This window comes from Dendrobates tinctorius, unplaced genomic scaffold (assembly GCF_039654945.1).
Source record: "Dendrobates tinctorius isolate UK_male_01 unplaced genomic scaffold, ASM3965494v1 ptg000065l, whole genome shotgun sequence".
NCBI classification, from domain to species: domain Eukaryota; kingdom Metazoa; phylum Chordata; class Amphibia; order Anura; family Dendrobatidae; genus Dendrobates; species Dendrobates tinctorius.
Window position 1 is genome coordinate 33,004,604 of NW_027361733.1, and position 12,652 is coordinate 33,017,255.

Sequence of the window (12,652 nt, forward strand, 5' to 3'; positions counted from 1 at the left end):
AAGGCGTATTTTATTAGGAAGTTATTTGAATATAGGGGGTGCTTACTGTGCCATACTTTTATACTAAAATGTAATGGTGGAACAGCTCTTTTAAATGCCCACATCATTAGCTCAGGATTCTTGTATACTTAAGGGTTTAACCCTTAATGTCTTCTTTTTTTTTTATCATAATAGCTTCTATTTCTGATGACAAAGAACACATTAGTGAAGATGTGCTGAGATCTATTAAGCCAACAAGCAAGGAGTTTAAGAAAACGTGGGGTTTTCGTAAAACAACAATTGCAAAACGTGAAATATTCAGTGATACGGAAATGGACACTGCAGACTGCACCCAGCTGCAAAACACACCCTCCCTACGACGCAGCGGGCGCCAGCCAAAGCGCACTGAGAGGGTGGAAGAGTTCCTTACAACAGTCAGAAGAAATCGAGGGAGGAAAAGCAATCTGGAAGATTCTAGTGATAGGTCGTGTCCAGTAACTGATGCTGAAACCGCATCAGAAGGCAGTGTTGAGAGCACCCCTGATTCCAAGACTAGGGGAGTCTCTTCTAAAACCCAGGTTAAGAAAGAAGAGGATGACAGTTCTGATGACAGTGATGGGATGACTCTGAAGGAGCTTCAGAACAAACTAAGGAGCCAGCGCAGTGACCACTCTGCAGGTGAAAGTGTTAGTGTGCACACCTTCAGCACTGCCAATCCAAACGTTTCAGAGTGCACTGTCCGCACTAGGAGTGCAAATCGTGCAGCTCTCCAGCAGCAAACTCAGACCACTCCTATAAAGCAGGAACCGCTTAGTCCAGAGCACGTACAAGATCAGAAATGGGAAAAAAATGTCTCCCCTAAAAGTAGACCTGAAGCTGAGATCTATGACCCTAACACACTATACTGTATATGTCGGAAACCTCACAACAACAGGTATGTTTGTTTTGTTTTTTTTCAAACACATTTGGCATGTATGCGTGTCATATATACACATTATGCGATGGATATATATACTGCAGCAGAAATACAGGTGTGATAAGTGGAATTAAATATTAGAGCAAATTAGAGTTTATACTAACAAAATAAGTTAAAATGTGCGTGGAGGGGGCGCGTGGATTCACTTTCATTAATTTGTACAAAAACAGATGGTAGAAACTAGAAATTGCTTCTTATAGTATGTCATAAACAATAGTGAAACATCTGGATGCATGCTTATCCACGACTGATACTTGACTTAAAACGGACAAGCTTTACAGCAGTGATAAATAGTCACTGTGTTGATTCAGCTACTTTAGTATTTGTTAGAGTTCGGAGGCGGATTCGGAGGCGGATTTGGTTGCCTTAAAACTCCTTGTCATTAGAGTAATGCTTATTTATTTTTTATGCAGGTTCATGATTTGCTGTGACAGATGTGAAGAGTGGTTTCACGGAGATTGTGTTGGAATCTCTGAAGGCCGCGGCCGACTACTGGAGAAGGAGGGTGAGGATTATATCTGCCCCAACTGCACCATTTTACAGGAAAATGAGGAAAGTGGAGCAGAAGGCGAGCACACACAGAAAATTAGTGAACCAGTTCCTTGTGTATCCGACGTTACCAGTGTGGGGACTGTGGACCACTGTGCACCCAATCAGGGTATCAAAGGCAGAATTGAGAAAGCTGCACACCCCAGTGGCAAGAAGAAGCTGAAGATTTTTCATCCGGTAAGAATGTTTTGATCCTTGTTTAGCTGAAATAATACAGCAGAGTGTACTACCAGCTTCTTCCTAAATGTTACTTTACACAAACATCCTTAATTTATACACCTAATATACATTAAATTTTCTTGTACATGGTGTACTTCTATTGTATAACTACACAAATAACGTTTGGCAGTATTGTGTGATTGTGTTTAGACATTTAGCATGTGGTGTGAGTCACTGCTGTGAGTCCCTGTAATGCCATCCTGCGACTACATAGCGGTTTAAATAATGTTTAGGAAAGCAATTATAGTTCAATTACCCCTAGTAATAAGACCTATATGTGACACTGTTACATTGTGTCTACAAAACTTTTCTCTCCATGACATTATTTGCCTTATCAACTACAATCTGATTACAGGTAGCCGATCCAGTGTCTGTCACTCAGCCTGAAGCAGTGTTGGATATCGCCAAGGTTTCCCATGAAGTTACTATGCCTACTGAATTGTCAGAATCTCCAGAAGTTGCCAAGGCCAAGTGCATCGGACCGGGGTGTGTGAACAGTGCCCTTCCTGACTCTGTATATTGCGGTCATGATTGCATACTCAAGCACGCTGCAGCCGCAATAAAATCCCTTAGCTCAAGCAAAGAAGGCAAGCCTAAGGAGAAGGTTAAGGTAAAATTGGAGAAGAAGCCAGCACCTAAGACTCAGGTAAGGGCTATCTTCTTAACTATGCTGTATAGGAATCTTCTGTTATACTTAATATTAGCTTTACCCAGTAATAATATGGTCACATATCCCTGTCTATATTACTGCTGTAAAACTGTGGCGGTGCAGGTCCTGTGGCATTAAACGCATGAAATAATATCTCATATTAGTCGTATCTCTGTCTTGGTGGAATGAATTTGTTATATTTCACAAATTAGACAGACTTAATGTGAGATTTCAAGTTATGAATTATTTTCATGGATTTATTCTTAATCTTAGCGCTTTGTAGATCAGTGGTAAAATGGAGTAAGGACCAAACCTCTACAATAAGTCACATACAGAAACTGTCCCTTAATTATTTATACATCAAAGTGCTAACCATTTTGGAGATTCGTCCCACCAATGCAGGAGCACATACCCTATTTTCTTCAAAGCCAATCACAACTGCCATAGAAATCCTCTTTCAGTTTGACTGCTAGTATTAATGGTTTGGGCTGATTGTGGATCTGTTAAGAATACTGGCTTGAAAATTGATTGCAGTATTCGACTATAAATTTGGGAAACCCAATTATTAACACAAAGTTAGTAAAAATGTCTCACAACCACAGATGATGGTAACACTACGCAGGTTTATATCTTAGTTTATATGTCCTGACTTGCTGGGAAATAAACTTGGTTCAAAATCAGACAACCAGGCTTTTCACAAATCTAGTATCCAGCCTTTCAAAATCATCCAAGGTATTGCTTCTTAGTCTATAAATAACAATTGCAAGAGAAAATCCAAAATAGTGAAATAACTGCAGTAAGGCCGGTTTCACATTAGCGCATTTTATGCGCACGCACGGCCGGGGGTAGCTCCGCCCCCGAGCCGGCTCTCTGCCCGGCGTGCCCGCCCCTTCCTTGTAGCGCCGCCTCCTAGCGGACAGCGGCGCCTGCGATCGGCGCACCCTATCTTTAGCATAGGGTGCGCCGATCGTGCGCAGGCCGTGCGCTAGTTGCGCTTTGACCTGCGCTGCGCACTTATGACGGTGCGCCGTGCGCGCCAAAATCCGAAAAGTTCGATTTTGGCGCGCACGGCGCACCGTCAAAAGTGCGCAGCGCAGGTCAAAGCGCAACTAGCGCCCGGCCTGCGCACGATCGGCGCACCCTATGCTAAAGATAGGGTGCGCCGATCGCAGGCGCCGCTGTCCGCTAGGAGGCGGCGCTACAAGGAAGGGGCGGGCACGCCGGGCAGAGAGCCGGCTCGGGGGCGGAGCTACCCCCGGCCGTGCGTGCGCATAAAATGCGCTAATGTGAAACCGGCCTAACTTTGCTTCAAAACTCATTTTTATTACTCACAGTAAAAGAGCATTTAAAAATATGGTTGCTACTTTTGCCCAACTCAAGTTTCGCTTGATCTTAGTTTGGGGCATGTCTAATTCTTAACTCTACCTGTTCTTAAAGGGGGCCTTTCACCGGTTTGAAAATTAAAACTTCTGTTTCATTCAGCTCTGCAGAAACTATTCCATGATGTGGCCAGATTAACATGCTCAAACTGGTAAAAAGTCCTCTTTAAGGGTATGTGCACACGCTGCGGAATGCTCTGCGGATTTGGCCGCGCGGATTTTGTAAAATCCGCAGGTAAATCTGCAGGTCAAAAGCCCTGCGGTTTTGCCCTGCGGTTTTTCATCTCCACAATGGAGGAGATGGCAAACCGCAGCGGAATCCGCAGAAAGAATTGACATGTCAATTCTTTCTGTGGTTTTGAAACCACAGCAAATCCGTGCAGAAAATTCTGCACAGGTGTTTTTTTTTTTCCATAGGTTTGAATGCTACTGTACACCGCAGCGGCCAAATCCGCTGCGGATCCGCTGCAGAATCCGCAGCGTATGCACATACCCTAAAGGGAATCTGTCACCTATTTTTTCGCATACAAGTTGCGGCCACCGCCATCAGGGGCTTATCTACAGCTTTCTGTAATGCTGTAGATAAGCCCCCGATGTAACCTGAAAGAGAAGAAAAACGAGTTAGATTATACTCACCCAGGGGCGGTCCGATCGGTGTTGCGTTCCGGTCTGGCGCCTTCCATCTTCCAGCGTTGACGTCCTCTTCTTTTCTTCCTGTCGCAGCTCCGGCGCAGGCGTACTGCTCTGCCCTGTTGAAGGCAGAGTACTGCAGTGCGCAGGCGTTTGACCTGGTCAGCAAGGGCAGAGCAGTACGCAGGCGCCGCGATGGGAAACGCCCATCGGACCCGGACCGCCCCCTGGCGCCCCCCTTTAAGAACAGGTAGCGTTAAAGGGAACCTGTCAGCTTGTTATAGATGCTGCCGAAACCGTGGACAGCATGTATCAGCCACTGGCCGTACAATCTCTGCCATATGTTTGTCGCTGAAACGCTTCGGCGTTTCGGAGAAAAACATGCTTTTGATAGCAGCCGCAATATTGACTAGTTGTACAGACTGGTCACAGTATGGGCAGCATGCATCAGCTGACATATTCCCTTTAAGAATTAGACATGACTGGAACTAAGCAGAGCAAGTGAATCTGCATTTACCTGTTTTCTGTGAGTAATAAAAATGTGTTTTGAAACCAAGTTACTGCAAGATATATATCTCCTAAAAAGTAGGCATCACATCAAAAATATTGAAAAGCAAGAATCCTTTATTCACCAGGACCAGCTATGTTTCAGCTCTCTATGGATCCTTTCTCAAGCAGTGACTGCTGTATTAAGGCTCCTAGAGGGAGCGGAAACATATCCAGTGTTGGTGAATAAAGATTGGTACTTTTTCACTATTTTGGATGTACTGTGTACTTCTGGATTTTTATGTCTTTGATGGAAAGCTTTGACAGCTTCCTTGGGGTAGATTTGCACCCATTTAGGCAGTTCTGCTGTTTTTCTTGGGTTTGATGGATAATGCCCTGCTGGATTCACTCCTAACTTTTGGCTCAAATAAAATCAGGGAGAGCTGCCACAGACACTACATTTGTGGTTGCAGCCTAGTATGGCATAAATTTGTGAGTTCCTTTATGGCATCTGGGAGTTTGTTCACTGACCTATATGTATGAACATTGTAGTTGTTTTCAATTGATTTGATCTCTGTGGAAAGCATTGAAATCTATGGACACTTTGAGGGCTCTCCTCTCCAATCATTCTAAACAGAAGGTGTTCTTTGATTCAATGAATCACCCCATCATTCGGGAGAAGAAAGGGATAAATAAATACAGAGCAATCTTTGATTACCTACTGAACTCTAATCTGCAGATTGCTAAATGATTTTTAGGCAAGAAGTAAAGCATTTAAAAAGTGTCCATAGCCTTCATGTTAATGTTAGTAATGGCTTTTTTTTATGTACACAATTTTTACAGTGGTAAAATTGTTGCTATTTTTGACTATACTTCGCTGTGAATAACTTTGAAGAATGAAAATGTTATACAAAATCCTGTTTGTTGCAAGTTAAGAGGCAGAGTTCGCATCTTTCCTGGCAGATAATGGCTGTGATACTCCGCCATCATCTGCTTCCAGCAGCAGCCTATGCACAGTGTACACAGAAAGCTGCCAGTCAGAGGTGTGGGCAGGGTTATATAGAGCTCAGCATTCAGAAAGCAGCAACAGTACGTGATACAAGGCCGGAATTGGGGTCTCTGCCCCTACATCATGGTGCTCTTACATAGGGAAGCAAAAACCTGGTGACTGATTTAGTAGTTTAAAGCATAACTGTTGTTGTAATTTTTACTTCATAAACCAATAGTACACATGAAAATAAGCAACTTTGTAAGATATATTGTCAGAGAGATCTGCTTTTTTTCCCTGCCAAAATTGATAATTTATCAAAATTCTCAGTTCTGCGGTAAAATCTGTAATCAGTGAAGACACTCTCCCATTCCTGAGACAGGAGAAGATAGAATCTGCCCAGTAGCAGCTCTCATCTCCTATCTTGATTGGAAGGGCATGAGGAGGAAGGAGCTCCCCCTATATAGAATTGTGTCCGTAGTAATTATTATCTTCTGTCTCTGTACTGAATACAGATTTTACCGCAGAACTGAGAAGTTTGCTAAATGATGATCTGGCAGACAAAGAAGCAGATTTATCTGATAAGATCTATTACTAAGTTACTTATTTTCAATTCATGTGTACTACTGATTTATAAAACAAAAAAATTAAATGGACTTTGACTCTTGAAGTTGTATAACGAGTTTCTAATGCCACATATTTTTGCAGTGCAAAAAAAATCTCCAAAAAACACGCATCTTACAGCTCCAGCAAAGCGGATAGGATTTAAAGAAATCTCATGGCCACTGTTTTTTTTTTTTTTTTGCGCTGCACAAACTGATATTAGGTGCAGTTCTTAAAAATTTTGCAACACGCCAGTCTCTTGTACGGGTACTCCGTGTTTCGTGTGCAGTTTTCCCTCATAGACTGGCATTAGATGTGAAAAATCCACAGGCAAACAAAATAAAAGTCCTGCGGAAGCGCATCAAAGGCACATGTAATCCACACATGACTGTAAGTTTTGTCTCTGCCAGATATCAAAAAGTTTCAGAAACAAAGCAATTTAATATAATATATGACATATCAGAGTCAAAGCCAGCAGAATTAAAAACTTATCCCTAATGGATAAGTGTAATGTGTGGTTTTTTAAAAAAAAAAATCTTTTCTGATGGGGCCAATCATACCAGGATGCCAGAAAGAAACAAATATTCATTGCCCTCCACACCCATGGGCGTGGAATGCAGTGCATATTCATTTCTCTTTAGCAGCGGACACTGGAGTTAGCTTGAGCCGCCAGCTCCTGCCTCTGTGACCCGCTGCTCCGCCGAAGCCGCTCCCCCACCTCCCCACCACAGTTGGTACATCCGGACTATAAGACACCCCCCCATTTTCCTCCACATTTTGTGAGGAAAAAAGTGTGTCTTACATTCTGAAAAATACGGCACATGTGTGTAATATGTATGTGTATAATACGCACAACACACACTATGATGCGCTCGAGGCAAAACCCGCAGCTGTTCTCATAAGTGTAAAGCCTCCCCCTTCCTCTTTTAAAATTATTTGCTTTCTTTGCTCCTAATATGCTATTAGTATTTTTCTTTTTTAAAGCTAAATCTTGTTGCTGTTTCTGCAACTTATTATAATTTTGCTTGTTGGACAGATTTCGCCAAACCCTCCAGTTATACAGAAATCTGCAGTCTCTGAGAAGATGGATGCTGTAATGAAGAAAGTCCTAGTGATGATACCAAGAATGGAAGAAGAAACCAGCAGTGGGCCGAAAATGGAAAGTGGTGGCGGCGCGCCTTCCTGGGAGAGCGACCATAATTACATTGCAGTAAAGCCAGAAAAGACTGCTGCCGTTTCGTCTACACTGTTTTACAAATGTATGTATCACATAGGAGTTCTCCCCTCACACTGCCAACACCCTGAACACATATGCATCGTCTTTATACATGGTTTCATACGGCTGGTAATCTAAACAGCACAATAATTAACATACCACAATCTTCCCCCATACAACTGTCCTATAAACTATTGGTTTCAGGTAGTGATAATATAGGCAATAGAAATAAGGGTAAGTATTGAACCCGTGATGGCTAAAAGTCAATGTAATTTATAAACCAGCTTGGGTAACTTTCTGCTCTTAAGATTTTGTAGGGTTATTGAAAAGCATGCAGAACCGAGCAAAGGGTTAACCAACTTGGTTAAAGAGTCCAATCTCTATTCTTACGGACATCTTATTCCAGTGGCTTAAACAAGAATGAGAAATTTCACTCTATCAGTCAGCGTAAGGTTAACATCCACGTTGTCTTCCAAATGAAAAGTCAATAAGATTTGTGACATCCATGACCATAAAAATACATTTTACCTGTGCTAGCATCCAAAATACCTAGCTGACATACCACTGAACAGCGACTTCCTCGTTCTGTTCCCGAATCTCAGAGTTCTGTTTAGGCCTCATGCAGACAGCCCTGATGTGGCTATATTGGTACCCATGTTATTGAGGGGACTCGAACAACAACAGCATAATCTAAAATGTGGATACATCATGGTTGCCTAATTGAGGTCTTACTCTTTTGAGGTTCGAATGCTTTGCACCAAAATTAGCGAAGCTTGTTTATTTAACCTCATGTGAAATATTTGTTTAATGCAACCTAAGCAAGTCAAACGAAGATCTCTTCAGTTTTCAGCAGACCACAGTACAGGTAAGTGATGGCACTATTGTCAATGTTTCGGCAAAAAAAATTAAAACAATTTATTGCACCTTCATGTGAAATCTTATTTTTACACACCGTTCCCTACCGTGATTAAGAAACAGTGTGTTGGCAATCTGACTTCTAGAAGACTTGCTCTGCTGTTCTGTATTATTTTTATTTATTTTTTTTAAGCAAACAAAATAAGCATTTTTCAATTTGTACAGGATCCGCATTTTGACCCCAGACAGTAACAGCATGTGATGGCTCAGGCACAATAACTGTGCACCACCACTGTAAGATACCTTAGCTGGGCTGACCTAGTGTTATCTGAAAAGTCTCTTTCAGGTATTTTCCACTGGGAAATCATCTGAAAAAGAGGTACAAAAAAAGCCAAAAATATGTATACATAGCAACAGTTATTAAGGTTGAAGGAAGACTTTAAGTCCATACACAATTAGTGATGAGTAAGCATGCTCGGATAAGGGGTTACCTGAGCTCGATTGTGTCCTAATCGAGTATTTTTGGCGTTCTCGAAAAAATGCACAAGTTGCCTCTGCTGAATGTCTTGCGGTTGTTAGACGCAACATGTGCAGGGATTACCTGTTAGGCTGCTAAAAATACTTGATTAGGACATGAGCGTGCTCGGATAACACATTATCTGAGCACGCTCGCTCATGACTCCACATAATGTACAAACTGCCTGCTTGTGTACATGTTTCATCTTTTGTAACTTCTTTTAACTACTAAAAGGTTTCAAAAGCCATGAAGTGGTTAAAAGAACTGACCTGACCATTTTTATGGTGCCTGCCGCCATTTTATTTATTGAAGAATAATAAAAAGGCAGTGGCGACATCGCAAAAGACGCTCCTTATCAAGGAAATAGCTTGTGGCGCTTTCCTGCAGTATCCTTTTAATAACAAAAACGATGGGGGTACACCAGAGTCCAAAAGACACCTTGTGTGCTTACCCTTACAGCTGCAACATGTGATGTCACACTTTGGGACTAGATAACTAATGATTAGTAATAGTTTCCATGTTGTGATGACCCCCCTGATGTGATAGTAAGAGATTTGTGAATAAGGCTGTTATAACCGAACTCATTATGGCACTATTTTTTTTTTCCAATAATTTAAAGGTTATGTGCACCTTTGTGCAATTTTATTACTTAAAGGCAATGAAAAATCACTTATTCCAACCAAGTCAGTGTTTTGTCCCTTTATCCTCACTTGCCTTTATACTCCTTGCAGTTTGCAGCCGGATCAAAATGTTAGGGACAGTCTCAGGAGAAAAATCTATCAGTAATATAGGCTGGATGGCAGGTCTTTGTATATCCAGGGTACTGCTGTCTTCTTCAGCTCATTCATCACCACATGTGCACGTATTTGCTCATTGTGTGCTTTCTTCCTTTCTGTAGAATTTTTCCCCCTTCTACCACCTTCCCTAACATTACATGCTTTCTCCTCTATCTACTTTGTCCGGATCTGTGTGCAGTCCTCTACCTGCTATCTCTGCGAAGTGGGGGGAGGGGGGTGAGAGCAGAATGCTGTTAAGTGTAGTAACATTGACATTTATAACATTTTTTGCAGATGATTGAGATGCAGGACTTGTAGACACAGGCAGCAGCAAAATGGCAGAAATCTTGATGAAGACTATATCTAGAAAGTCATTTAAAGGGGATATCCAGCACTTAAAAATATAAGACATGCAGTTGCAAACAGAGGCAAGGAGCTGCTTGTTGTACCTGGCGCCGGTCATTGACTGCTCGTGCCAGAGATTCTGCTACTCCCTGTCAGCAGAGCAGCAATTTCTCTTCCTGTTGATAGGGCGAGACTGCTGGAGTTATGGTGATTGACAAACAGCTTCCCCCAATTAAACAGTGTGAGTCCACTGTCAATCAGCATGACACTAGTAAACCCTGTTCTGTCAGCAGGAAGAGAAACTGCTGCTCTGCTGACAGGGAGTAGCAGAATCTCTGGCACGAGCAATCAATGACTAGAGCCGGGTACAACAGGTAGGTAGTTGACTCTGTTAGCAACTACATGCCTCTTTTTTCTAAAGTCCCAGATAGCCTCTTTAACTTTGCTTTAGCAAGTTCATCAACATTAGAGAAAAAATTTGTGCGAAGATGTGCATAACCTTTAAACTACTGTGAATTTATCTAAATTACTACAAAGGCAAATGTGATGCTTCCCAGCCAGAAAAAACTTGTTGCGATTTGCAACATGAGTTTTACTCCGCACATGTACTTGTCTTGTTTTATTAGTATTTTTTTCGTTAAAGCAAACTACTGTTGTGTATCATTCATTATACGTATCACCTTTCAATCAATTCCATTGTGGACAAGCACATCTCCTGCACGGGGGGGGGGGGGAATTGCCTTTTTTTTTGTGGGGGGGGGGGGGTTGGGGGGCCTCTCCAGAACTGGTGGAGATACTGGACGACCTGATTCTGGCGGTTTGTTCTCTGACTGCATTGGGAACAGAGCAAGAGTGTATTCATGCTCTTTTCATGACCACCATCGTTCCAACCAAAGCAGCAAAATCTGGAGAAATACGTGGTCTCCCCTTGCGTAATATTGAAGCCATCCTGTTCTGTGGATAAGTCGGAAGACATTGGAAGGTAACGGGTTGGTACACTTAAGTGTTTCTGATCATAAAGCACTGACGAGCAGTTATATCTGGGCTTGTCAGCTTGGCCATATACCCTAAAGTCTCAAATATATTGCATATATGGAATGCAATAACATTAACCTATTTCCATTATCTTTTGGGAAGTCCTAAAAAGGGTTCTCTGAAATTGCAGGATATTATCTTCAGCTTTGACATTGGAGGAGTTGCAAGCTTACTAGGGTCTGTTACATGATCGCAAAAAGAAGCCAGTTATCAAAACGTGTTTTTTTTCCTACTGGCCAACTGATGTCTTAAAAAAAACATGACGGCTAGAAAAGAAAAATACGTGCAGATAGTGATAATCTGCAGATACATAGCATTCTAAACATACTCTGTTTAACTCTGCGTGAAACTGAGAAATGAAAAACATAAAATTTCAGAGCAACTGCTGCTTCCAGTCAACTGTGTGGCAGCGGGCAGTGAACAGTCATCACTCACTATACAGTGTGCTCGCTGTAATCACTTACCCTGCATTTTGACAGTCTGCGCTGTTGGATGAAGGGGCAGGGAGAGTGACTGCAGCACATTCCCTGTATAGTGAGCAATGACAGATACTGCCCCAGTGTCCATCTCCCCTGATGACCGCAAGCAGTGTCTGCAATGAGAATATAACTTCATCTTTTCACTGTAGCTGCACTTCCTGTTAGACAGCTGAACATGTTTTAGGGTATGTGCACACGTAGTTTTTAGGTGCTGCGGATTTCTCCCTGCGCATTTTGTGAAATCCGCAGGTAAATTGCAGGTCAAAAGACCTGCGGATTAGGCTGCGGTTTATCACCTCTACAATGGAGGAGATGGTATTGACATGTCATTTCTTTCTGTGGATTTGAAACCGCAGCAAAACCGCGTGGAAAATTCCGCAGCATGTGCACAGCGGATTCCATTTTACATAGAGTAAAATGGTACTGTACAAGGCAGCAGATTCTGCTGCAGACCCGCAGGGCCAGAAACGCTGCGGATCCGCGGCAAAATCTGCAACGTGTGCAGATAGCCTAAAACACTCTTCACCTGCAGACTACAACCACGTCTGCAGCTAAATAATATTTTTAAATAAAGATTATAGGTTCAGTTTAATAACTGCTGCCCTAAAAATTATACAGAAAATATTCCCACAGTATAAAGCACAACTTCCAAAACCTCTTCTGCTGGGGCATCACTAGGCTACATTTATGTTTAGGACTCGACAACTGTACGTGTCCAAGCAAATTTGCCTCCTCAACCTGATATATAATAATAATAAAAAATATACAAGCCAATTATGTTGATAAACTGGAGATTGCAACTAGAGTGAGTAATGCAGAATATGAGCTCGTCTACAAAATCTACTTCCCTTCCTTCAGGTGCTTATCATCATCATCTAGGGGACGCCTCATTGAGGCAAGTATCACAGAGAAACTGGTACAGAGCATCAAAGGGGTGTTCCCAACACAGGCATTTTTGGCAAATCCAAAGA

The 12,652-nt window shown here is 42.2% G+C and overlaps 1 protein-coding gene across 3 annotated transcripts in view; it reads left to right on the forward strand.

Moving 5' to 3' along the window:
• Positions 1-12,652, forward strand: part of DIDO1 (death inducer-obliterator 1) — a 74,569-nt gene that overhangs the window by 28,512 nt on the left and 33,405 nt on the right. For all 3 annotated transcript variants that reach the window (XM_073580920.1, XM_073580921.1, XM_073580922.1), the window contains 4 exons: positions 175-913; positions 1,369-1,681; positions 2,079-2,369; positions 7,495-7,717. In XM_073580920.1, coding sequence (XP_073437021.1) covers positions 175-913; positions 1,369-1,681; positions 2,079-2,369; positions 7,495-7,717 — 1,566 coding nt within the window. The remainder of the gene's footprint in view (positions 1-174; positions 914-1,368; positions 1,682-2,078; positions 2,370-7,494; positions 7,718-12,652) is intronic.